We start from the raw sequence: 27414 nt of genomic DNA on the forward strand, positions 1-27414 counted from the left end.
AATTAATTGCATTTAATTTTCAACTCAAAAATTTTTTTAAAACTCAAAAAAAATTACAAAATATATTTTATTTAAAACTCATTTACCTACAGACTATTCAAGGTCTGACATCCGAATTAAAAAGGTCACATTTGAGATTATTTGCTCTGTTTCCACAGGTGTTGCAGCAGATATCCTCCTAGACTTTACTCAGCTACCAAAGCGACAATGCCAGGAAAACCATTAATCAAGGTTTGAGTGTGCCTATTCGCAATCAGAAGACAGAAACAAAGAACACCCTGGATTATAAAAGCAGGTGAAATGCATGCAAAAGCCTTACTCAGGAACAATGTTGGCATTCTTGATTCTTGTTACTGTAGCCCTATCATCTGCTCACCATTCTGGTGAACACTTTGAAGGGTAAGTAAGCAACTCCTTAAATGGCCAAGTCTTTCCTTGCTTTCCCCAAATTCGAATGCATTACTGATTTTAAATTTTCTCTTCTGCCCTCACCATTCAGTGAGAAAGTGTTCCGTGTCAATGTTGAAGATGAAAATCAAATCAGCGTACTCCGTGAGTTGGCCAGCACCAAACAGGTATCTCACAATTCTATACTAATCCTTCCCACTTTCTTTAAAAGTTTAGAGTGCACTGTGATTCCATCAAAGGGAGAATGACATGAAATATTAACTATAGCACGTTTTTAGCAAGAGGAAAAAACCTGAAAAACATTTAGTGCCACAGTCCCTTCTCTTTCTGCCATAGCCCTGGAGTATTGTAAATCCATGGTTACTTTTTTAAAAAGCTGACAGCACCTGGCAACTGGATGTGCTGAAACTGTCACAAAGGTCATAGAACATCAAATGTACAGTCGCTTCCCTTCTAAGGCAAAAGAGAAAAATGATCAACTTGGATATTACTGAAAAACTGGGCTTCTGTCCAACTTGAAATTCATTTCCACATCCCATGTATCATCTGTTCTCTTTGATTTTCTTTCATTCCAAATCAAACAGCTTGAATTTTCATGACCTTGATTCAGGCCCCCTTAATGATATGACATGATAGCAGGTGGGGGGAGGAAGAGGTAAAACTCATGAGTAATTTCCATACTTTTCCTTTACTTTCAACAAACCAAAATCTTTATGGTACTTCTTTAAAAAATCCACTATATATGGGGTGAGAACTGATATTTTTAATTATATATGTAGGTGGCAGGAATCTATTGCTGATCACAAATAGTTCACTTGGGCCACTGCTGTTTCTTCATGAATATATAAACCAAAATAATTTACTAGCACCTAAATATCTGTCTATCTATCTTGATTTCTATAGTTATTTCTCTAGCTTTTAAGGTGTGAAGGAAAAAAGAAAGTAAAGAGTGTCATAATATGAAACAGATTCAGAAGCTTACAAATGAAAGAATACATAAAGTATTCTATTCCAGCCTTCCACTCAAATCTGCAATTTCGTCCATGGAAATAGTATCCCTGGTGGTAGCCCTAATATCATCTGTTTGACTACTTCTAGGATAGTGAGAATACAGTTTTTTAGAGTAGCCCACTGGACTTACAAATCATTCTAATTGTTACATGGACCTGAAAGCTACCTTCTCTAACCCTGACCCACTGGACAGACCTGAGCCAAATACTGTCTTACCTCTAAGATGTATCTTTTCCAGGCCTTCCATCATTATCACTCTTAGCACTGGGTTACAATCGCTCTGATCATCTCAATATAGCCCAATATTTTTATTTATATTTCTTTTTTTTAAAGTAGTTCTCTGAATTGACATTAGACCTCGAGGGGTGCTCTAATTAATACATACTGCAGGACCACTGCCTATCTTCATTTGTAAAGCATACATTTATTAATGGGGCCTAAGATTCTTTTTTAGCGTTTTGAACAGTTATGGAATACTCTTAGCTCAGTATACCTATTGTGAATCAAAACCATTAGGTGACTTTTTTTCTCACATGAATCACCTTCAAGCACCATATTCTTTCTTCTGTGCTTGCCTAAGTGATTTTTTAACCACAATGAAGGATTTTAGATTTACTCTGTTAAAATTTATCTTGTTGGCCTATTTTCAGCATGTTGAGATGGTTTTAAAACAAAATTCAATAATCCAGGGATATAATTCTTCCCCCCAACTTTGCATCACAAGCATGTTTGATAAGTATGCCTTCTCAACTTTTATCTTTATCACTGATAAAGAAAAATATGGGCATATCTTGGATATACTGCAGGTTCAGTTCCAGACCACCACGATAAAGCAAATACCATGATAAGGTAAGTCAAATGAAGTTTTTCATTTCCCAGTGCATATAATAAAACTTGTTTACACCATACTGCAGTAACAATAACAGTATGTCTAAAAAATGTACATTGTTAATTTAAAAATATTTAATTGCTAAAAAATGTTAGCCATCATCTGAGATTTCAGTGAGTCAGAATCTTTTTGCTGATGGAAAGTCTTGCTTGGATGTTGATGGCTGCTGACTGATTGGGGTTGTGGGTTGCTGGAGGCTGGGGCAGCAGTTTCTTAAAAGACAACAGTGAAGTTTGCCACATCGATCAACTCTTCCTTTCACAATTTCTCTGTAGCATAGGATACTGTTTGGTAGCACTTTACCCACATAGACCTTCTTTCAAAATTGGTGTCAGTCCTCTCAGACCCTGCTGCTGCTTTATCAACTATGGTTTTGTAATATTCTAAACTCTTTATTGTCTTTTAAACCATCTTCACAGCATCTTTACCAGGAGTAGATGCCATACCAAGAAACCAATTTCTTTGCACATCCATAAGAAGCAATTCCTCATCCACTCAAGTTTTATCATGAGAGTGAAGCAATTCAATCACATATTCAGGCTCTACTTCTTTCTAATTCTAGTTCTCTTAGTCTTTCCACCACTTCTGTAGTAACTTCCTCCACTGAAATCTTGAACCCCTCAGAGTCCCCCCTGAGGGCTGGAATCAACTTCTTTCAAACTCCTGTTCATGGTAATGTTTTGACTTCTGACCATGAATCAGACATGTTCTTAATGGCATCTAGAATAGTGAATCCTCTCCAGGTGTTCAGTTGACTTTGCCCAGATTCAGCAGAGGAAACACGATCTATAGCAGCTGCTGCCCAACAAAACATCAGTTCTTAAATAATAAGACTTGAAAGTTTAAATTACTCCTTTGACCCATGCATGGGGCTGCAGAATGGATGTTGTGTTAGCAGCAGGGACAAAAACAGTATTAATCTCCTTGCACATCTCCATCAGAGCTCTTGGGTGACCAGGTGCATTGTCAATGAGCAACAATAATTTGTAAGGAATGTCATTTTTCTGAGCAGTAGGCTTAAAGTATTCAGTGAACCATTTATAAATACATGTGGTGTTATCCAAGCTTTGTTATTCCATTTGTGGAGTGCAGGCAGAGGAGACTGAGCATAATTCATCAGGGCCCTGGGATTTTTGGAATGGTAAATGAGCACTGGCTTCAATTTAAAGTCACCAGCTGCACTAGCCCCTGGCAAGCAAGAGTCAGCCTGTGCTTGAAAGTTTTGAAACCAGGCGCTGACTTGGCCTTTCCAGCTATGAGAGTCCTAGATGGCATCTTCTCCCAACAGAAGGCTGTTTCATCTACACTGAAAATCTGTTGTTGAGTGTATAGCCTTCATTAATGATCTGAGCTCCATCTTCTGGATAACTTGCTGCAGCTTCGACATCAGCACCTGCGGCTTTACCTGCACTTTTCTGTTATAGAGATGGCTTCTTTCCTTAAACCTCATGAACCAACCTCTGCTAGTTCCAAATTTTTCTTCTATAGCTGCCTCATCTATCTCAGCCTTCAGAGAATTGAAGAAAGTAAGGGTCTTGTTCTGGATTAGGGTTTGGCTAAACAGAATGTTAAGACTGGTTTGCTCCTCTACCCAGAACACTGAGACTTCCTCAATATCAGCAATAAGGCTATCATGCTTTCTTATTATTTGTGTATTCACTGGAACATCATTGTTAATTTCCTTTGAGAACTTTTACTTTGCACACACAACTTGGCTAAGTGTTTGCACAAGAGGCATAGCTTTCAGCCTGCCTCAGCTTTACCATGCCTTCCTTACAGAGCTTAATCATTTCTAGCTTTTAATTTAAAAAGAGAGAGTATGACTCCTCCTCTCACTTGAACACTTAGAGGCCACTGTAGAGTTATTAATTGTAAAATACTAGTATTAATATTTCTGTGTCTCAGGAAATAGAAAAGTCTGAGGTGAGGGAGAGCTGAGAGGACAGCAGGTCAGTGGGGCAGTCATAATACACACATTTATCAATTAAGTTTGCTGTCTTATACAGGTACAGTTACTAGTGCCACAAAACAATTACAACAGTAGCACTGATCACAGGTCACCATAACAAATACAAGAATAACAAAAATGGTGAAATATTGTGGGAATTACCAAAATATGACACAGAGACCTGAAGTGAGCAAATGCTGTTGGAAAAATGGTGCCAACAGTCTCGCTTACTGCGGCATTGCTACAAACCCTCAATTTGTAAAAAATGCAGTAACTATGAAACACAATAATGTGAAGTTCAATAAAATGAGGCATGCCTACATTATGTAAGTCAGGGACAGCACAGAATTGGAGGCCTCCTTCATCATCATGTATTCAGTACACATTTATCATGAGTCTCACTGTGCCAGACATAGTGTTAACCAACTTTCTTTGGAAATGTTTGCTCTACTATCCACATTGCTGAGGTGTGACCTACAGCTAACACTGTGCTTTCCAGCTTGTAAGGAATATGAATGCAGAGACATGGTCAAGCACTTTGCTTCAATCCAGACTCAGCATTCTACCAGGCTAGTGCTCTTTTTCAATAATGGCCTCTTTCAATAGTTCATTGGGTTGGACTTACTCTTGCTTTAAACCATGCTGGCTCCCAGGAATCACAGCTTCCTTTTCTGAGCATTCACAATCCATCTGCTTCTAGTTCATTCCACATCTTTGCCAGAATCCATGCCAGGCCCCAAGAGCAACTGCTTCTGGGGTCCACCTGTTTTCCTGTGTAGGAAATCCAAGACTTGCTCCCTCCACTCCTTGGTGTCTGTTAAAGCTCTGATTCCTCCAAGATTGCTGGGGAGGTTCTGCAACCACACCTGCAATATTTTTGTTATTTACCTTAAATTCAGTATTTAATGGTAGTCAAGAGGTGAAAATCTGGGCTCAGACTGCCAGGATACTGTTCCTGGCTCTACAACATGGAGTACCTCTCTGGGTCTCAACTTGCTCATTTGTCAAGTGAGGAGAATAATAGTACTTACCCTATAGGATTGTTGTGAGATTTAAAAGAATTAATATAAGTAAAACATTTACAAAGAACTTATATATTAAGAATTATATATGTTTGTTATTATTAGATCTGGGATTTTGAACACAGTTTAGTTAGTATAATTCCCCCTCTCTTCATCTATCTTGGGCCTCAATGTTCTCTTACCAAAGAAAGTATTTCTGCTAAAATCATAACATGAAAAATTCTTTACTTATGGTAATTTCTTCTCTCTCTAGAAATAGAAGAAACAAGAGAGAGTATAACTCCTTAGAAAAAACAAAAGACAAACAAGAGTTAATAGGGCTCTTTTTCTCTTCCACCTGCAAACATCGTTCTTTAGCTCCCAAACACTGGGTTGTATGTTTCTTCTTTACTCATTTTATTTCCAACATGATTGAAGAATAGATTTTTATTCTCCTTAGCCATCTTCCAAGTGTAGTATATTCTGGACTATAGCCTTCCTGATAAAATCCTTACAAGGGCATCTAGTCTTTGTATTCATCCTTGGCCATGTGCCCTTCCTCTCAGCTTTTGAACATGTCCTATTAAAAGCTGAATGTATTGGAGAAATCTGTGACCACCCTGCACTCTAGCAACCTCCCCGTTTTCATCTGTAACTGTATAGTAAAGCTTTTATTGCCTTGCAATCAGGGTTGCACTTTTTCCTTTACATCATAAAATCTACTCTCTTTTCTCTGTACTTTTTGAACTGTTCCTCTAGTTTAAGGTGCATATTCATCTATGCTCAAGGTAACACGGTTAGTCTTCCAATGTTCCTGTCTCTCCCACTCTGCTTTAGGGAAGTAAGTTCTTCCCTGCCATCTGGAATTAGGCCTAGAGCAGAAGTGACTTCCCTTTCCAACAAGAAAGGAAAATTCCATCAAGATAAATGAAGAATCACGGTAAATTAAGATGTTTGAACTTTCAGTCAAATGCAATGTGAAGAAACAAATTTGTGTAAATTTGTGAAGAACCAAAGATCCCTAACACCAATCTTTATTCTATTATATGACCATCTTATTCCTGAAAGAATTTATGGTGGACACTCTACTTTATCTTGGTTTTGTGCTGGTTTTGTGACATATCTTAGGAAGAATTCTTTAGTTATTAGCCAACTGATTGAGCTGCTATTGCCACAGTGCTATCAGTTCAAAGATATTCCCTTATCTTCCAACATATGTTCTTTATGATTCTTTGGCACTCAGCTTTTTGTATCTATAATTTTATAACCTCAGTTTTGTAACTTCTTCACATATAATTCAATTTCCCACATCTCATATTATATATTTTACTCCATTTCCATATTTCAAATAAAGGTTTCATTGACAGGTCTTGCTAGTTACTGAAATGTATGTTTCTCTCCTGTGCTAATACTTTGAGTTTATTATTTACATCTTTACTTGATGCATTGCTAAACATCTATGGGGCTATAGTACTGCTCCTAATTTTGGCTCCATTTCTCCTAAGAATGGAGAATAAGAATAACTCTAATATAAGAGTTTACACCATACTTGCAGGACTCCATAGTAGTTTTTTAAGGGACTTCAGGTCTGCAAGTCTTCTGTGAAACATATTTATGAGATTCTCTACTCCATTTTAAAGAATCCATCATTCTCAGTGCAGAATCTTAAAGGTAACTCTCTCTCTTCTTTATTCTCCTCTCTCCTTACATATATATTTCCCCCAACATTTGGCAGAGCCAACACCAACAGCCAAGAGGTTAGGAGACTAGGGAGGGCAGCTTCCAACTTAGTATCAGGAAGAAAACCACTCGTAAGGCAATTAGGCTGTTCTAAAGTGGTACCACATATACTCAAGATTGTATCAGAACCATCATCAAGGATATTGTGTGGGCATTTGTTGCTCTAAGTGGAAAGCTACATCTTAATATAGGTTCTTCCAGGGCAGAGCCTGAGACAAAGGTCCGAGGGCAAAAATTTCATTAAGGAAGCACAGGGAGCACTGGTAGAGGAGTGAGGAGGGATGCAGAGAAGGGAAGGCAGCCGACAAAGGAACTGCTATTAAGCTGGCTACCATACAGGAGCCTACAGAGGAACTCTAGGAGAGGGGGCAAGTCACACGCATCAGAATTATCCCCCCAGAGAAGTGAGGGAACTGGAGTATTAGACATCCACTTTCCAGGGTCATTGATTAAACAGCTCTCTGGGAAGTTATTTTTTTGGCAGCTCCTGCCTTCCATGAGCCTCTAGCTTGGTTTTATCCAGCTCTAGGAAAAACCCTTCCAGGGCAGAGATGCAGACCTGGCAGCAGAGAGTCCCAGCATCATGTATGAGCAGGGCACTCTCAGGTTGCCTGCGTATGCTTGGAGGACATGATGTGCTTTACTAATCCTAAACTTCGGTGTCTATAATAAAGTACACCTCCCTCTCCCGTCCCACCTTGAAATGACAAGCATATGTTAGGAATACAATTTAGAGTTAACTTATAAAAATATGCCTTCCCATACAATGTGCTTGTCTTGATTGCCCTTCTCTTAACAATGTTGGCTAACCAGAATTCATCACGAGCCCCTTGTTTTCTCAGCCTTATCATAACAAGCCTTTACATTTCCTTTACTATCTTAATCTCTCACCTTTATCCTCTCATCTTTGACTCCCCAGATCACACTCAGTAGCCAAACTTTATTAAATCATCAATACTCTCTCCTTTCAACATCTTAGTGTCAACCCTACTCACACATTTTCTTCTTGAATCCCTCCTGATGGAATCCTAATTTCCCTCCCTCCCATTTCCCTGACATTCCCTACGATTCCACCTCATGACTGAGCACCCACTAAACATCTACAATGGTGTGAAGGTTACCAGGCAAGATACACGCTATTGGATACTCCATAGGCAGATGTGTCTAAAACTGGTCTTAATATCTTAACATTATCAATTTTTATTAAACAACTCTCTTTCAGGTTTCCAAATCCTAAATATCACTACCTGTCCCATTCTCCAGCCTGAGACTAGTTCATAAACATCTAAGCAGGGGTTGGGTGAGATACAGGGTCAGAGAGATCCTATGTTAGGCTCACCCCAGGCTTCTAGGCCTTTATTCAGCTTAAGGAAGGAACAGGAAAACTGACACTTACGAGAGGCAGCATGTCCTTGGTTAATATTTTACCGTGGAAAAAGGAGATTTGAATCCACATATCCACAAAGAAAAACATGAGTTATCAAATATGTCATCCTGTTATTATTGTGCATAAGTTTCTCTAAAATGTCCCCATGAAGAGGGAAGCCATGTTCAATTTGCTCACTAGTATACTTCTAGTCTCAGGTACAGAGACTAGCACATAGTAGGTTCTCAGTAATGGTCAATGAATAATTGAACAAATGAAACTGTCAGTACATTACTGGATCTTCAAGACTATTTTGTTTCTGGCCATGGTACCAAGATGACCACTGTGGAAAGATACATTTCTCCTCCTTGATATATCCTCCATAGGCCAGGGATACTCCTGGTCCCACACATTACTGTGACATGTGCAACACTGAGTTACAAGTGAACTCATAAAATAACTCCTTTAAAAAGTAAAAAGGAAAGCTCAGTGTCTCTCTATTAAATTTTGTGGCTCTAGTTAATTCATCAACATTTATTCAGCACATTTATCTGTTACAACAAATATCACTATCACAATAAGCAATTGCTCCAGAGAGTCAATATATAGAAAAAAAACAGTTATGGAACACCACAATTAACTAGTTTAATAATTATATGTTCTTCTTGCTTGTTGATAATCAATTAAGGCTATGTATTCATGTGCAAACATTTTTATTGACATCTAACTGCTTGGTCCCAACTCTTGTTCACTCCAAGGAGATGTTTTTAAGAGATATCATGGGTAACTTGAATTTGAAAATAACTCAAAGGAGAAGACTAATAGTGTACGTGCTGATGAGAATTCACTCTGAATTACAGGTGTCCAAAACAATATGTCTTGTTCTTTATTCAGATTGACTTCTGGAAACCAGATTCTGTCACACAAATAAGACCTCACAGTATAGTTGACTTCCGTGTTAAAGCAGAAGATATTTTGGCTGTGGAAGACTTTCTGGAACAGAATGAATTACAATATGAGTAAGTTTATGTTTTTCACAGCTATTAAAATAATCTCCCATGTATGCTCTCCTCTGAGCCTCTGAATAACCCTGGGAAGGTAAAAATAAGACCAAGACCCATGTCTTTCCCAGGATCCCACAAACAGATCATGGCAGAGCAGGCCCTGGGCTCCCAATCTTAAGACTTCAGGCCTGATAGTTACTGTGTTTAGTTATTCCCCTAATAAAAACGGTTTTGACTCTTCAATCTTGACTCCTCAAATCTTCAGCCAGATACCTGCCCTGCTACTACTGGTTTACAACTGATATACAGACTACAGGTCATACTAACAGACCCTCTATTATCAGCAAGACATAGTTTTAGTTCCAAATTGTACCAAGTCTTCTTTCCAAGTGAGTAGCCAGACCTACTGTCAGCCATGAGGGTTCTCCACGCTCCTTTAGTGTAAGGACCAGATGAGACAGACTGAGTGGTTCCTTCTGCCCTTTCCAGGTGCCACACTGTCTCCAACGGTAGAAGGCATGGAGGCAGGCCTGAAACAGTCACCCCACATGTCCTTTCCCCGAATGCCACACGGGCCCATCTAAGTCTTTTAAGATGAGAATGTCCTCCTAAGTGGGGGCAGTTGTCCCTTTGTTGATCCAACACATAAATAGTAAGTGCCTACATATTCTAAGTACTGGAAAAGATATATATATATATATATATATATGGCTCTACCCCATGCAGAGGGAAACAGACTTTAAGCAAAAGAACTGCAATAATATGTAACAGAAGTCAACAAGAGTGAAGAGATGGAGATGTCGGGGAATAGACAAGTCAAGGGAGTAGAGAGGGCTGCACTTAGAAATGAGGCTTCAGCTGAAAACTGAAAGATGAGTAGGGGCTAGCCAAAGACAAGGACAAGTAATGCTCTAGGCAGAGAAGAGAATATATGCTAAGGCTTAGAAACGGGAGAGACGGTGCTGACCTGGAGGCATTTGCACTAGAAGGAAGGAGGAAATGAGGTCTTTAGTCTAAAGCAGAGTTCTTCCTCCAGGGTGTGGATCAGTGAGGGGCAAAGACAGTTATAGGCTCTAGTTCTGAACGTTCGACCATTCATTCAACAATCCCCTACCACAAGCTCAAGTGTTCATTCTATTTTGAGTAAATGCAGCCTATGTAATTTTTAACAGACATTTTCTCTTGTTTTTCAAATCTTAAAAATATATAATATTTATGCCCATGAAGATACCAGAATTGTCACCTATAAAATCTGTACCTCCATCAGGAGAAGTGGGGCAGTATAATGTAACAAGTAAATGCTTTGGGAAAAACAGATCGAATTCAAATCCTGGCTCTGCAGCTTCCTGGCTGTGTGACCTTGGATAATTTGTTTAATCTTTCTGAGCTTCAGTTTCCTTATCCACAATATGAAGATATAATGCCTTTCTCAAAGGGCCATTGTGAAGATGAAATAAAATAGATAAATAAATTGGAACTGGTATCATTATTGCTGTAATGCTGCTATGGTTTACTCTTGTACAGAGGGAGATGATATTTTTTAAAGGTCAACAGAAACTGTTCCGTTTAACCCCATTACCATGCTTCACCCGGCTTAGTTATCTGCTTCTGCCTAAGGGAAGTGTCAAAATGTGACCTTAAGAACTGGCCGTCTTTTTAAAACAAAGATATAGCACAGTAGGTATCAAAATATGATTAAGATTCATGCCTATGATATTTTCTCTTCTAATTACACAAGGAAGAACTTCTAAAATCCTAGCCTTTAGGAGCCTTCAAGAACATTCAGAAAAGAGGAGTTTCTTTATAACTCTTTAAGAAAAACAAAAGGAAAATCAGCCACCATAAGCCAACCCTAGACACCTGAATGATGTCCTTATTCTACTCATATCACAAAGCAGTGAAGTGGTTTCTAATAGCATGCCAGTCTCCTCCATCAGAGGTGAAATTCATGTCCTTTTTTAGTGGATACACTTTCTGGGAATTAGTGTATGAATGTTGTCTTATCTAGAACATAGGACGTTCCCTGAGGGCTAAGCTCCTGTTAATTTTTGCTACTCTGTTCACTGTTCAGCACATTTATAGCATATAATTCTCTAAATATTAAGTAATAATAAGTCCCTAGAAATCCTGGAGAAGTACACCAGCAATGTCCTTGCTGGGGCTGCAAGCAGTCCCTGTGCATCCCATTATTACCTCATATGGTAACTAATTTGTATTTAGACAGTTTCCTGCTGGCAAGACTTTGCAGTTGTGTTTGTATATAACAGAAACCGTCTACTGCACAAGTTCCACCAAAATAGTTTTTCAGATTTTTTAGTGGTTTCACCCCTCTTCACCAAGACTTGTATCTCTTTGGCAGCTTTAGTCAGGTTATGAATGACCAGGGGAAAAAATTCAAACTGTGTGCACCAAAAATATATACATGTATTTCTGAATACTTACATTGCACCCATTGGTACAGAAAATAGGAATTGGATGGTGTAAATCTCCAACTAATGGTTCTGAAGCCAAGTTAACAGAACACTTTGGGGATGGCCCTTCATAGAACATCCCCCTACAAATTGAGGATACAATTCAAAGAGAGACTGACTGTTGTTAACTGCTTATAAAATCATTTTCCTGCACATTTCAGATTTACACAAGAGAGTATCTTTGGATAGTAGTGGGAACATAGTAGTGTTCTTCAATAGCAATGCCCACACATTCCAGGAGCTCATTAAATACTCCTTTTTCAAGAATCTGAAAGGGGGAGAAAATTGAGTCACATCTCTCCTTCTAAGACATTAGGTCTCTTACTTTGTTGTGAGTCCCTGTTATCTAATTTGCCTGTATATTCTTTAAAAAAAGAAGTTGAATAGCATTATAAAAGGAGCATATAAAAGTATAAAATAGTGTATGTGCCTCTGTATTTTGGAGCTGTAATGCAGTCCCTATTACATTAAGAGGCATTGTTTTAATCTCCTAGAATAGAAGCTCATTATTTAGTAATAATATCTGGTAATATAGCTAAAACAGTGCTTTGTCTTAAATCTAATAACATCAAATAATCATAGGGCTGGAAGGATCATTTGAGGTCAATATCCCGCCTTCAGGCAAAAGTCAACACCTCATTTCAACCTCACTGTGATGCTCTTTCACCAAGCTACTATAGAATTACTCCTGGGTGTCATCTTAAATTTAACTGTTTTTTAATGTTTCTTTGTCCTGGTTATTGATGAAAATGTTTAATATTTAGCATAGTAATAACTCTAACAGAATATTTCTTCTTAGTGCCAAACAAAACACTAGCCCCGACATAGCCACTGATTCTCCAAAATAATTTGAATTTGAGGATTGTAAGCAGTAGAAAGGATAGCAATATGGTATGGAAGCTCTGCTACCTACCCCTTCCCTTCAGAGCTGGTTCCTGATAGACCAGAGATGGCCATGGTTACGGTCTTAGGTATAAATACCTAGTGAAAGTCTTATGGCTGTGGGATGCCTGGGAGCATTTAGCTGATGATTTATTTTCTCTGAGCACCCACTAAGAAGCCATGTGGCCTAGATGTACTTGCTCGCTGACAGTCTTGCTAAATCTTGTTAAAGTGTAAGTCAATGTCATTTACCATGTCCGCTTGGAATTTTTGTTTTGTCATTCAGTCAGAGCCATTCGTCCTTATTAGAGTGTTCTTTTGAATTGATGATCTTAGAATATATGGTCTTCTTAAAGGTTTCTGCCCATTGATTTTTTTCTGTTCTCAAGGTTTTTGTTTTGCTTGGGTTTTGTTTGTTTTTAGTTTTTGGTTGTATTTGAAAACCATTTTTCTAAACCATCTCTATTCTAGGTGTTTTCCTAGTGTTTATGAAGGTGGTAACTGGCAACTTCACTATAGCTGTTCTTTGGTTGTTCTGTTCTGTTTCATAAACTTTGGAAGACATCTCTGCAAATGACAGATGTCTGTGGATTTGAGTCAACAGTCACTGCATCTTGAAACTAAAAAGGATATGAATACCAGCTAATCCAATGCCCCATTCTAAAAATCATGAAACTAAGGCCCATACACTAAATGACTTTTCTGAAGCCAGTTCACAAGTTTGGCAAAACTATGACTTTCATCTTTTTATTTATAATTCTGGGTTATTTCTTTTTGTTCCCAAACAATCCAATTTTGATACTGCATATAATTAACAGCACTTACTATTAGCATTGTTCTTAACTGTAGCAGGCAGAATGATGGGCCACCCAAAGTGTCTACATCCTAATCCCCAGGAAATCTGCATAGGTTATATCATATGGCCGAGGAGTTAGGGTTGTACCGGAATTAAGGTCGCTAAGCAGCTGTACTTAAAATAGGTAGATTTTCCTGCATTGTGCAGATAAGCCCAATGTAACCACACAGGGTCCTTATGAAAGGGAGGCAGAGGAAGAGGCCAGAGTGATGCGGTATGAGAAGGATTTGAGCTGCTGTCGCTGGCTTTGACAATGGAGGAGGACGGCAGTGAGATAAGAGGTGGGCAGCCTCTAAGAACTGGAGAGAGCAAGGAGTCAGATTCTCTCCTAGAGCTTCCAGAAAGTACCACGTCCCTGTTGACACCTTGATTTTAGCCCAGTGAGACCATGTTGGACTTCAAACCTACAGAAGTGTAAGATAATAAATTCATGTTGGTTTATGCCACCTCATTTGTTGTAATTTAGAGCCGCTACAGAAACCAATGCACTAACAAAGCACAGAAGGCTGCTCAAGGGGAAATTTTCTTTCCACAGAACAAACTTTTAGATCTGCTTCTTTTCCTTTTTTTTTTTAATACTACCTTGAGACAGTATTTGCTTCTTATGAAGAAACACATATCACTTAGCATTAATTTATTGCATTTTCCAGAAACAGACACAAGTTCATGCCCAAGTTAACCAAATGAACAGAGACCAGGAGGAAGGCTCAGAGGATGTCCCTGACATACTTCATCAAATGCCCTTGGCACAGCCGGAGGAGAAGCAGACTTTTGATGTGTGGCTGCAATTTTGAGTGCATCAGATAAAAGCATTTCAAGGCTTGACTATGGATAATAGAAGCATTGGCAAACTAGCCTCTGTCTGTAATATTCACAGTGCTAGGATCAAGAACATTAATGCTCATAAAATTATGTCTGCTCACAATACACTTTCTACTCAAAGGTGGCAAAGAGAAACCAAGTCACACACACTCACACCTTCAGGCCTGCCTCTTTGCAACAGGAACTTTTCACCTGAATGATCACTTATAAAGATAAGGTTTGTCATCAGTTTTGTCATCAGTTTTCATATTACCTTGCTGCAGAACCATTCTTAATTAGTTTAAACCAGACAAAAGACAGTCAAACAGAAACTAGTTCTTAAAACCTAGTATTCTTTTGTCTAATAAATCTTTAGCTTGTCACTATTTCTGAGTTTCTACTCATCGATATCTTTTTCTTAGAACCTAGAGAAAGGCTTCAGGTGACCAAGTATCTCAGTTACCTGGGACTGAGTAGGTTCCTGGCACATGGGACTTTTAGTGCTAAAACCAGGAGGGTCCAAAGGAAGAAAGAGCATAAATCGGGCTCAAGTGCAAACTTCTGTGTGGCAGCCCAAGGCCCTGACCCAGAATGCCCCAGGAACCAGGAGAAACCATGCTCCAAGTTTAGTGTCCAAATGTGGTCCAAGAACATCCACATATGTGAAGTTTAGAAGAGCCTGCCTTTCTCACACTCTTTAGTGTCCTTCTCATTGATTTACTCACTCTTCATGAAAAGCAGGTCAGGTTGAAGAGCATCAGGAATAATCAGAAGACACATAGGACTCCATGGAGAATGCACTGCATCATCCACAAAAGCAGTGACTCTGGGTTTTGCATATATTCCCTGAGAAATACACTTACGTTCACAAGAGTTCACCCTTTGCTTTATTGCAGGGTATTGATAAGCAACCTGAGATCTGTGCTGGAGGCTCAGTTTGACAGCCAGGTTCGTGCTACCGGACACAATTACAAGAAGTACAACAATTGGGAAACGGTATGATGGACACACAATTTAGACAGACATTGCTTATTGCACTGCGAATGTCACATTAATCCACAAATGGTTTTATTTGGTAGATAGAAGCTTGGACTGAACAGATCACCAGTGAGAATCCAGACCTCATCTCTCGCAGCACCATTGGAACCACATTTGAAGGACGCACTATGTACCTCCTCAAGGTAATCATTTTTAACCATGACCTTGCCATGTCTGAGGGCTTTAAATCAATGAATTCTAACACATTAACATCTGTTTCACAGACATGCTCATCTAAACACTGGTATAACTTTCCCTGCCTATATCCCCCAGGGAATCAAATATATTCCCCAGCTTCTTTTATCAGATGTGGATTTTTAAATCATTATTTTGATTTATTCAAAGGGAAAAATGCAATAAAATAAGAGAAGTCATATAAATTTAGTCACATTCCTGTAAGCAATGTAAATGATATCTTACCTTGATGAAATTCTTCTCTCCCAGATGTTGTTTGCAAATTTATTTGCTAAAGAGGTTCATAAACTTCATGTCTATCAGACAATATTACAAAGTGTATACAACAATTTGTTTCTGTCATCCTCTAATGCCGTTTTTGTCATGTAATTCTAATGATGAAAATAAAAAGATGAGCAATAAGTGAGAGAGAAGGAAAAATTCTTACAAGACGGCAACAATCACGACTTCCAATTACTCATCCAGTTGTCTTGGTCATGTCACCTAATAATAGCAGCTGAAAATAACCTCCACGTGAGTACAATTAAGCAGGGTAATCAGCATCTTCTGAAAATATGAGCTTGTCAAGCTTTATAAAAATAATAAACAGCCATGTAAGCCTTCAGCTCAAACACTGTGTCTGGAGGCAAGAACATACAGTACTAGTATTATGCTTTAATTTAATCATAGGATGTATCTCTTGCTGCTGTCAAGTTTCACCTGTTGAATCCAAAGCCCAAACGGATAGAGAATGTTAACCTCTGAACGTGATGGTCACAATTTCTCTTTTCCTGTTGTTTGCAATAGGTTGGCAAAGCTGGACTAAATAAGCCTGCCATTTTCATGGACTGTGGTTTCCATGCCAGAGAGTGGATTTCCCCTGCATTTTGCCAATGGTTTGTGAGAGAGGTCAGTAAATAGAATGATTTTTGGCAGGAGGAAGTAGAGGGTTACTTTTTTTTATTTCAATCAATTCCTTATAACCTTGCTATAATAAAGGAATTATAACACAGAAAAAATATCCTAATTCCAAGTTCCCTTTTGTGGGTACTAGTTTCAACTTTCACCAGGAGACCTTGAGAGGGCAAGATTTTTAAACAGTTAGAAAATTGTATTCATTTGAATTTCACTCATCTGAACTTTCTTACCCACCTTTGGTGGAGAGCCCAACAGATAGTATAGCAGACAGACCACTTAAAAGTTAGTGATTGTGGATAAACCACTAACTTGATCATTAGTCCCTGGATAATAATCATTGTATATTTCAGAAAAAAAAAAATTACAGAGCAGTCCCTACTCTAAATGATGGTATTTTCATTCTTTATAATTCTAATGATAAGAAATATATGAAAACCCTTTAACTAAAGTTTTTAAATATCAATGAGCCCATATTTATATAAATAGATGATTCAATAAATAAAAGGGAGAAAAGGAACTCTTTCTTAAAGAAGAATTATAACTAATGGGTATACAAAAATATGAGTGAAATAGAATATCACCATTATAACACCACAGTTATAATCATTTCATTTGCCATAGGAAAACCCTCAGATAGATGCAAAACTTCATGGGTAAAAGTTTAAAAAGAAATAGATATTTGCAGTCTCAAAGTACCTCCCCAAAAATACAAAGGCATAATTTATAGTGCAGAAACCTAGTAGAAACTTGTTAACCAAGTGACCAAGTTAGCATCACTAGTATAAGACATAATTAGTGCCATGTAAACTCTGATATTATGCACTGAAGAGACACATCAGCTTTCTGGTATTCTTCCCCAAAATGTATAACCTCCCTCTAATCACGAAAAAAAAAATCAGACAAACTGAAATTGAGGGGCCTTCTGCAAAGAAACCAGACAAGTACTCTTCAACAGTGTCAAAGTCATAACCAACAGGGAAGCATGAGGAACTGTCACACATCAGAGGAGACTAAGGCAACGTGACAACCAAATGCAGTGTGGGATCAAGCCAAAGGACATTAGTGGAAAAACTAGTGAAGTCTGAATAAAACCTATAGTTTAGTTTATAGTGTTGTACCAGTGCTAATTTCTTCACTTTGGACATTGAACATTTGCTACATAAAATAGTAACACTAGGGGAAGCTGAGTGAAGAGATATGGGAATTCCTTATATTTGCAACTCTTTGGCAAGTCTAAAATTATTTCAAAATTGAAAGTTTAAAATATTAAAGTGTTTTAAAAATATAAGAATATTACTATATACAATATAATTTCTTTTGTGTGAAACACTTCTGTATCTACTTACTATGGTCTATTTATTATGATACATTCAGACATGTTATGTATCCAATTGGCACCATTTAACTTCATCGGTATCCTCACCATCCGACATCTACAAGGAATGAACTTTGTTATTTATATATACAACTTTATATATACAAGGAATCACCTTGGTTATCTCCAATTACAGACCACTAAAAGAATATGGTTCTATAGTTCCCCCAACCTAAAAAAGCACATACCTATCATGTGTTATTATAATGAATATACATGTATTATCACAAATCATATATAAAAACTATGAGTACCTAGAAGCCTCAAATATTTTCAAGTCTATTCAAGCAAGCCTGGGGAAGAGTTGAATTTAAGTTTCATATGATTGTGGGTCTGAGAGACTGTGACTAAGAAAACAATAAATGGGTATGAGGTCCTTCAGGCATAGAGAAGTATCTGCATTACTTAGGGGGAAGACCAAGTCCCTTAACAGGGTTCCCTTCTCCAGAGAGAAGAATAAGAAGGGGAGTTCCATCATCATGCAGGTTTGACCCTGGTGAGAGCTCCCCCGCCCCCACCAGGGTGAGCTTACTTCCTAATGGGAGGCTGTCTCATTCTCCTTTCATGCTGGGCACTCCCTCAGGTGAGGTCATCTACAGGAGGTTTCAAAAAATTGAATAAATTTTTAGATGATATTATTAGGAACATGCATAGTCATCCATAGACATTCCGTATTAGGAATAGGTATTACATTCATGTATACTAACTTTAAGGTATTATGTTACAATTACAAAGTAAATAAGTATGTATGTACTTTAAAAGTCTTTAATTTTTAAATCTTTGTTCATCTTTAAAAAATTAAAATGAAAAATAGTAATTATGTAAGTTATATATGAATGAAATAGAGTATCCTGGAAACAAAAAAATTAGAAACAACTATTTTAAACAAAACTATCAGAAATATTTTGTTAATTACTTTTTAAATATTAATATCTACCTCAATAGGGGACATGGTTTTTGTTATCAAAGTCAACATTCATCCAGTCTATATAAACTTTAACAGCATCATGCATTCCATTTTTCCATGAAATTCTCTTCACAATTCGTACACAGGCTGTTCGCACCTATGGACATGAAATCCACATGACAGAACTTCTCGACAAGTTAGACTTTTATGTCTTGCCTGTGGTCAATATTGATGGCTATGTCTACACCTGGACCAAGGTATATGAACCAACATTGAGGGGGGCTGATGAAACCACTTTAAAATGGTTTAAAACCAACCACTTTTTATTATACTTGTCCTAACCATGTAATCTATTTTCAGAACCGAATGTGGAGGAAGACCCGCTCTACCCATGCTGGGAGTACCTGCATCGGCACAGACCCTAACAGAAATTTTGATGCTGGCTGGTGCTGTAAGTATCTGGTTGACAATTTTGCATGCATCTATTGAAAGCATAGGAGGAAACATAACAGGAAAATACAACAGTGTCTAAGACAAGGAAAAGTTTAAAATTTTGTATTTTAGAGTTCCAACTTTCTGAAAGCACAGACAATAAACAGTTAATTTATTCAATCAATTTTGTGTTCCGAGCTGTGCTAGATGCTGAAAACATAAAACTAAACAAAGCAGACATAATCCTACCACTTGTCGAATGTACAATCTAGAGGAGAAAGTTATTAAATAATTATTTAATTAAAATTGTGATATAATTATAATTTTGTGATTCAAAACTCTCAGAAAATGATGAAGTAATATGGAAATTTCTCATGGATATTAGTTTGTCCCCTACTTATTAATTTTCTTACACTATATTGATCTCATTGTATACTACTACACAGGGACATATTGGTGATTCCACACACAACTTCCTACTCTATTAGTTTATAAACTTACCACCCTAATCTTATGAATAAATGTATATACATCTGTTATAATGTATACCTACATGAGGACAATTATAAGGACTGTACGAAAACAACTTATTTTTAACTCTCCAAGAAAGTTTGAAACACACCTGTGAGAATTTCAGTAGATGATCATTTGCCATTAATAACAATATAAGCTTTTTTTCAGCAATTGGAGCCTCTAAAAACCCCTGTGATGAGACTTACTGTGGACCTACTGCAGAGTCTGAAAAAGAAACCAAGGCCCTGGCTGATTTCATCCGCAACAACCTCTCTTCCATCAAAGCCTACCTAACAATCCACTCCTACTCCCAGATGATGCTCTACCCTTACTCCTATGCTGACAAAGTCGGAGAAAACAATGTTGAATTGGTAAGTAGTCATGGTAGTAGATATCGTATTTCATGGTCGAAATTTTTAAAATTCTATTCCTGAAGAAAAATGATCAGAACAATTTCTGGAAGTCCCATGATTGATTTTTGGTAGTAAAAGCAAAAATCTTACTGCAGATTTACAAGGAATCTGAAGTTGGCTAGATGAATTAGCTAAAAGAAATGTGATTTTGATGCAGGGAACAATTTCAACATGTGGCATCTTCACTAACCTTAAAAATGTCAATAGTTCCACTTCCTCTTGCTTCACCACAATACTAACTCACATGATGATTTCACATGCATCTAGAATAATCAACAAAGTTCCTTGATCTCATACATGATCTTAATCGAAAAGTTAATGTTATCAAGTTGCCCTGAGCAAGATTTGACATAGGCAGAGCATAGCAGGTATCATTAGGAATTTGGCACATTTGGTTGATACTAGGTTAAGTAATGAGATCCTAAAATTGCTTATTTCACTTTTTGAACAGGTGAGATACAGAAGTCAATTAATCAATGAACAAACAATGTAAATGGGTCCTTACTAGATATAGAAAATAATGCAAAGAAATGTTATAAATATCCCTGACTCTAACAACTAGCAAATTTGTTGGAGAATTGAGATATGACCACATGAACATTTAAGTAATATAAGAGTTTTATAACATTCACATTAACAAATATCATACATCAATGCATAAATTTTTTAAATAAGCAGGTTTGAATCCTTCAAACCATATTTCTTTTAATTTATGAAACATCTGGCTGCCAGAAGTTGGACCAATCATCTAAAAAGAACATGCCTAAGATTTAAAGCATTTGGGTTATGCCAAAAAAAAAAAATTATTCCATTTAGACAATGACACAGATATTCGACTTACCTAAATGCATTAATTTGGAGACCCAGTAACTTTAATAACTGGTCATTGCTGTTTTGTACTTTCAAATTCAGTCTCTCAGAGACAAAATAAAACACGTAATGCTGTAAATATTTTGTGAAGAGCAAAATGGAAAAATAACTCAGCCTCTTAGAATTGATGGCCAATAGTTGGCCAAGACCTTTTCTTTAAAAAAAAAAAAAATTATTTTTCAAAAACCTTCCCATTTTCCTTACCCGTAGCCAAAAACAAAGGAAAACATCATCAGTTGGAACCATTAAATATTTCAGTTTTCCAGCTATGCTTGATCTCTAAGTGTTCCCAGTGGGTGCTCACAGGCCTGCTGTCCCAGAGATAGGTGTGGTCAGCTCCTAATTCTAGTCCTAGATTTCTGGTCACCAGAGGAGAGGAGGTGGGGGTATGCTGTTTGCTTAATTCATGTGAATGTTTAAACTGTACTGTATCAGAAGAGAAAATGACAAAGTCATGATAGTTAGCACTATTAGTTAATGAGTAAAATACTAAAATTAAAATTATAAACCACAGTAAGTATAAAAATAACCAATATACCCAGTTTGCTCAATAGCAACTAGTTTTAAATACAAATTCTAAAAAACAAATGCAAGAGAAAAGCTTTTAAAGTATTCTTTGCAAATGTGCTGCTTCACAAAGTTTTAATACTTTTCCTTATTTTGGAAATGAGCTTAAGCACTTTTAGCAATGAAAGCTTTGTAGCCCAGCCGGCTCCATACAATAATAATGTACTATTAGGCTACTCTAAAGTCTATGAATTATCCTTTTTAAAAAAGAATCAAGTAAATTCTCTTTAGAATCTCATGAATAATTTTTGCTATTTCCTATGGAAAAAACCCAAAAGTCAGAGTTAGTGGGGTTAGTGGGCCAACTCACATGTGCCCCAAGTGGTATGAAACCATTCCAGCAAAATGTGAGCCACTGAAGCTCTTCTCTAAGAAGCACTTCTTCATTTAAAATCAAAGAAAGAGAGATACTAGTAAAAGAGATATTAGAAATTATATCCTCCATAATTGTTCTTAAATTCTAATTAACAAAGAAGTGAAATAAGCAATTATATCGAAGTAAACCATTCATAATCTATTTTCAAAAAAGGTACAAATCACAAAATAATCTTATCTTGGATGTTTATTTTTATACTGACAAAACTAATAAATTCAAGGAAATGTACATGTTACTTATCTTTTCCAGAGCATGATAAGACAAGGTGACTAAAGTGCAGAAAAACTGAATTGCACTTACATCACATGCATTGATTTAAAAGTTACCTTTATTTACAATTATTTTTTTCTATATTGAACTTCTACCTAGTATCTTCAAATAAATATTTAAATGCCACTAGTAAAATCAAAGGTGTTATTTGATTATTTGATTCATTCAGTATCTGAATCTCGCTTGGCACCCCAAAGCAACTTAAATCTTTTTAATAACTAGAGATCCTTTCGATCGTTTCCTTATTTTGTATAATTCCAATTCACTTACTTCCTAAGCACATTTTGCTAAAACTAATAATGTTATTATAAACCTATGTATAGCCAAAAGAAAATTTAAGTCTCCCAAAAAGAAAAATATTGGCTTTTTCATGTATGTAATATCAAGGGAAAAAAGTAAGTCTTGAGCTGGAAAGATGAATGTTCCATCCAAATCTAGTGCCTCCATATTAATTCTCAGTTAGAAAATGTGACCCCACTGTAGAAAAACAAAGGTAGGAAAAGATTAATGAGTTCTTGGCATACCATCTTATAAGTAACTCAGAAGTTCCTGAAGGGAATGCAAAGCAGACTTCATCCTGCACAGAATTCAGCTTGTATATATATATATACATAGATATAGATAGATGATTCTAATTTTCTTTATACTTATAAAACTTGTAAGATCATATTTATAGCCAAAAAGTGCTTCAAGAAGAATAAAACTGAAGGAAATTATTCTGTACTTATATTAGCATTCTCAGCCCAAATTTAGGCATGTCATAAGTAGAAATCTTTTGATATCTGAGTCATAAAAATTTATGTAGCTTCATTTCTGAAAGATCTTACAGGTAGATTACCTGACAAGTATTCATATCATGAAACAACATTCAGAGGGAGGAAAGACAGAGTTGGGAATGCAAAAAAACAGTAAAATGAAAGAATAAGAGAAGCAATAGCATGGATTATAAAGAAGGCTACCCAAATATGTATCTTCAGCAGATCAGTAAAAAATAGTTAGAATCATAAAAGTATCTCACATACATAACGCTTTCCAGTTTGCAAATAGCTTTTACACATACTATATTATTTAAAGAAAGAATACAAAATGTCCTGTGCGTTTCCAATAGCTCATAAACTGTCTAGTTCCTCAGTGTTGATTTCTTCAATATAAAACTATCATTTATCTTCAAAGGAAGTTTTAAGGACCAGAAAAAATATATACTTATATTTCCAAAATTCTAAAGGATAATGAAATACTGAATTATAAGACCTATTTATTGTTAGAGAAAATAAAAACTAGGAGATACAATTGAAAAGGTTCCCAAGTCTATCCATATTTTTGCATTTATCGAGCATGGAGAAGCTCCCAATCTTTGGTCCACCTTTCCCCCAGAGAGGCCTACATGGCATTGGTAATAACAAAAATTATTATTATAATACCACTTCTAAATTCAAAAGCAAGGACCCAGAATAATAACTGGCAACTAAGTATCCTGACCCATTCCCCAGATTTACCAAATAGAAAGCTTATATGCTCTATACAAAGGTGCAGATTCAGGACATGTGTCTAACATTACATTTCTACATTAGAAGCACAGAATTTTATATCTGGAAATGTTAGAATTTCTCTAGTTCTGCTTTCTCCTTTTCCAGTTGCGACAATGAAACCGTGCAAGAGAAGTACAGAACTGGGAATTTCCAACTAGGCACTGCAGTAGGAATTCAAGGCAGGAAAATGGCAATGTGGCATGAAGTTATTCAATGAAAGTTCTAAGGAGAGATACAAACTGTTTTGAGTTTGATGGATGGGCAGAACTTGGGTCACAGAGGAAGATCACATTTTATTTGACTTACCTTTAAACTAATTTTGTTCCCATCCCTGCTCACAGGGGACATTTGGCAATGGTAGGGAGACGTTGTGTTTGTCAGAGCTGTGGGAGTGCTACCAGCCCCTAGAGGCGGAGGCTGCGAGGCGTCCCGCAAGGCACAGGACAGCCCCCACAAAGAATTCTCCAGTCCACACGTCAGCAGTGCTGGGGTTGAGAAACCCTGCTTTAAACAAAGATAAGAACAGAGTCGCATTCCTGGCCAAAGGTCCTGGCTTTCACCCTCCTCACGAATAGTTGACAGTGTTTGCAAATCTTAAATACAAGAGACCCTGTATATCCCCCTTATACAGCACTAATTTTTTTATATTTATTTAGAAGAAACACCACCTCCACTAAAAAGGAAAAAAAATCTCTGGACTTGCAACTTCAGCTGATTCATGCTTCACATTCTCCTTGAATTTTAAGGTGCTTAAAAATATGTATGCGTATCAGCCAAAGAAGAAATTTGGTTTTCATCAGTGAAAGTATTCCCATACTCCCCACGGTCTCTGCCGAGAGGGCCAGGCTCTGCTCCCCTAAGCCAAGACCTTCCCTAACTCCTTGCCTTTCTCTAATCTCAGGGCTTTTCGGCCAGAGCCTACCCTTGTTTATCCTTCCTTTTATCTCAGAAACATATTTGTTTTTTCAAGTCCCACAGGCTTTCTCCTCAGTGTTTGCCTGTAGGCCTTGCAAGCTTCTCCTCTGCACAAAATTATAAAAGTTAAATTTTTCACTTCCCCCTTGACGTAAGTTTCCATTAGCACAGACAGAAGGAAGGAAACTACAGTTAAAGATCCTTCTGATGCTCCCATTATCACATGTACTCACCAGAGGGGTGATTAAACTCAGGACTTCAAGTTAGAAACAAAGTTCTGAAGAAAACTTCCTTTGACTTGGTTTATACCCCAGAGTCAGTTTGAGGCTTTTGTTTCCTTGCACTGTGATGCTGGACAGGGGAAGATCAGAAGAGGCAGCCCTACCCGCATGACAGTGGCCGTGTTTGTGGAGGTTAAAGTGAGGACCAATAGCAGTCACAAGACAGGGGCTTCCCAGTCATGCTAACTGGGAACACAGGCCAGTGGAAAAGAACACTCTTCCCTTATTCATCCCACGAGTCCCTGGAGCTCAGAGCCTGAGAAACATGACACTAGTTGGTCCTCTGTCTCTTGGGCTTTGAGTTAGGTGTAACATTTTTGCACTATGACCAAGGCCTCTTTTTAAGAAAACAGGTGCATAGTAAGTGGTAGGAAACTCCTATCTGAGGATTAATAAAGGCTGGCCATGTTTGGCCTTGACTGAAAGCAAAGTTTTCTCTGAGCTGATTTATATTTAGCTTCCTTCTGTTCTTTACAATTGGTAAAACCAGCTCCAGCAACACTTCTTTTGAAGTATTTGAAGGCCACAAGGAGAAGTGAAAAAGAGCACAGGATTTAAAGCAAGAAGAACCTAGCTCAAGTCGGCCACTTATGGGGCTGTGCGCCCTTGGGCAAGGTCTTTTATCCTTTCTGAGTTTCAGTTCTTTTATCTGTAAAATGGGGATAAAAATATCAAGCTCTTATCACAAGCTTTTTGTAAAGTCTAAGGTTTTATGTAAATGGTAGTTCTTATTTTGAACTCATTGAGCAAGGATGTAAGATGTCCCTAAAATGATAAGTTGTATAGAAAGGGCATTAACTGGAGTTTCAAGATGTGGATCACGCCCTCTCATGTGCTATTGCTTCTGCAGATCTCTTGTCAGCTGTCCTAGTCCCTTTTTACAGAACTATAACAAGGGAAAAGGTTACCTCTCTAACATTTTAGCAAATGCAGGAATCACCTCTCTTTCTTCTATTCCTGGCAGGGGTCAGTCACCCAGCTTGGCTGGAACATTCCCATCAAGTATACTGCCCCACATGGCATTCCATTCTGCTAGAAAACTCTGTGTCAATGAAATGTGAACAGATAATGTTAGGAAGATAAATGGGTAACATTTGTGAAAGTATTTGAACTCTTCAAAAGAAAAGACCCACACTGATTCCAGGGATTTTTGAAAAGATAATTGGAATTTAAAATATGGTATTTTGGTTGATTAATGCCTTTTCTGACTTTTTTTCTCTCCTGGCCTTGGGCTGAGAGAAAGGGTCCACAGATTTCTTTTTTTTTTTTTAATTAATGGAAATAAGTAAAGTGCACAGCAGAGGCAAATGTGTAAATATGGTACCCCACCAACCATCTCTGTGAGGTACACCACCCTTCCAACAAGCATCCCCAGCTCCCACTCAGGTGTGGGTCACAGCTCATCCTTTGCAGCTCAGCACCCTGCACCCCCAACCAAACCAGGCCCATCTGTAATGCCCCAAAGTCCTAGGATAAGACCTAGGATAAGACTCAATCAGCCAACCAGGTGCTAGGGGCTATGCAACCTGCTGAGGATACAAAATAAACCATCAAGAATCCCTTCCTACAAAGAACTCCACTGGGGGGAAATAGATGCAAAAACAATTGATTATAGCCTAGAGAGGAACTCTGATAGAGGTGTGAGCCCTCACAAGGAAAACGGCTCAGTGTTCCCTAAGGGAGGTAGGGGCAGCTTCACAAAGAGGAAGACACGGAAACCAAATCTGTAGGAACAATAGCAATTCTCCACGTGAACAAAAAGGGAAAGAGGATTCCAATGAAAGGAGAAGGTTACCCAAAGTCATGGAGGTAAGAAAAAGCAGGGAAGGGTGCACAGAGAAGTAGTTCAGGGTAACCGTGCTTGGAAGGCACATGGGAATGAAGGCACAGCAGGGATGCAGCCTGAGAGGGAAGGGAGGGACTAGGCCCCCTCCTGTATGCCAGAGGGGAGGCTGGATTCAGCAGAAGTGGAGAGAGCCACTGAAAGGTATGGTGGTGAGGTGATGCTCAGAAGATGATGATGAGGCAGAGAGGAGAGGAGAACGCAGCTGGGGACATGGAGAGCAAAGGCTGAGGCACAGACCAGATGTCCCTGCAATGTGTGTGCACTGGGGGCAGGAACAACGTGATGACCTATTTAAGCTAACATCAACCTTACATACTGCTTCAGCATCAATGGCAGAGCAACTGTTTCCAGAAGACGCCAAGGAAGGCTTAGGAAACACTTGGTTATTACTCTCAGCAATGGCAAACTGAACATTTTTGTGTGGCCCTAACAGTAGCTGTGACTAAACTGAGAAGTTGGTAAGTCAAAAGAGATAAGAGATCACAAGTAGGGCCCTTTGATTTTGCCGGATAACTCAAATATTATGTAACACCAGTAAAGGTTGAAGGTCAACTGACATGCGGAAGCTGAATTGATAACAATGATCTTGTCTTAAATCTTCTCTAGTCTTCAT

At 37.8% G+C, this 27414-nt stretch overlaps 1 protein-coding gene across 2 annotated transcripts in view; it reads left to right on the top strand.

The window, feature by feature from the left end:
* The first annotated feature begins 284 nt into the window (after nt 1-284).
* The window catches only part of CPB1 (carboxypeptidase B1), a 31860-nt gene continuing 4730 nt past the window's right edge, over nt 285-27414 (top strand). The window contains exons 1-9 of one of the 2 annotated variants that reach the window (XM_036896388.2): nt 329-399; nt 500-575; nt 9258-9382; nt 15274-15373; nt 15457-15558; nt 16397-16498; nt 18936-19046; nt 19150-19240; nt 19903-20105. In XM_036896388.2, the coding sequence (XP_036752283.1) occupies nt 329-399; nt 500-575; nt 9258-9382; nt 15274-15373; nt 15457-15558; nt 16397-16498; nt 18936-19046; nt 19150-19240; nt 19903-20105 (981 nt within the window). Of the gene's footprint in view, nt 576-9257; nt 9383-15273; nt 15374-15456; nt 15559-16396; nt 16499-18935; nt 19047-19149; nt 19241-19902; nt 20106-27414 lie in introns of both variants that reach the window. The other variant, XM_057498997.1, reaches the window with a different exon arrangement.

The sequence above is a fragment of the Manis pentadactyla genome, chromosome 1 (genome assembly GCF_030020395.1).
Source record: "Manis pentadactyla isolate mManPen7 chromosome 1, mManPen7.hap1, whole genome shotgun sequence".
Lineage (NCBI taxonomy): Eukaryota > Metazoa > Chordata > Mammalia > Pholidota > Manidae > Manis > Manis pentadactyla.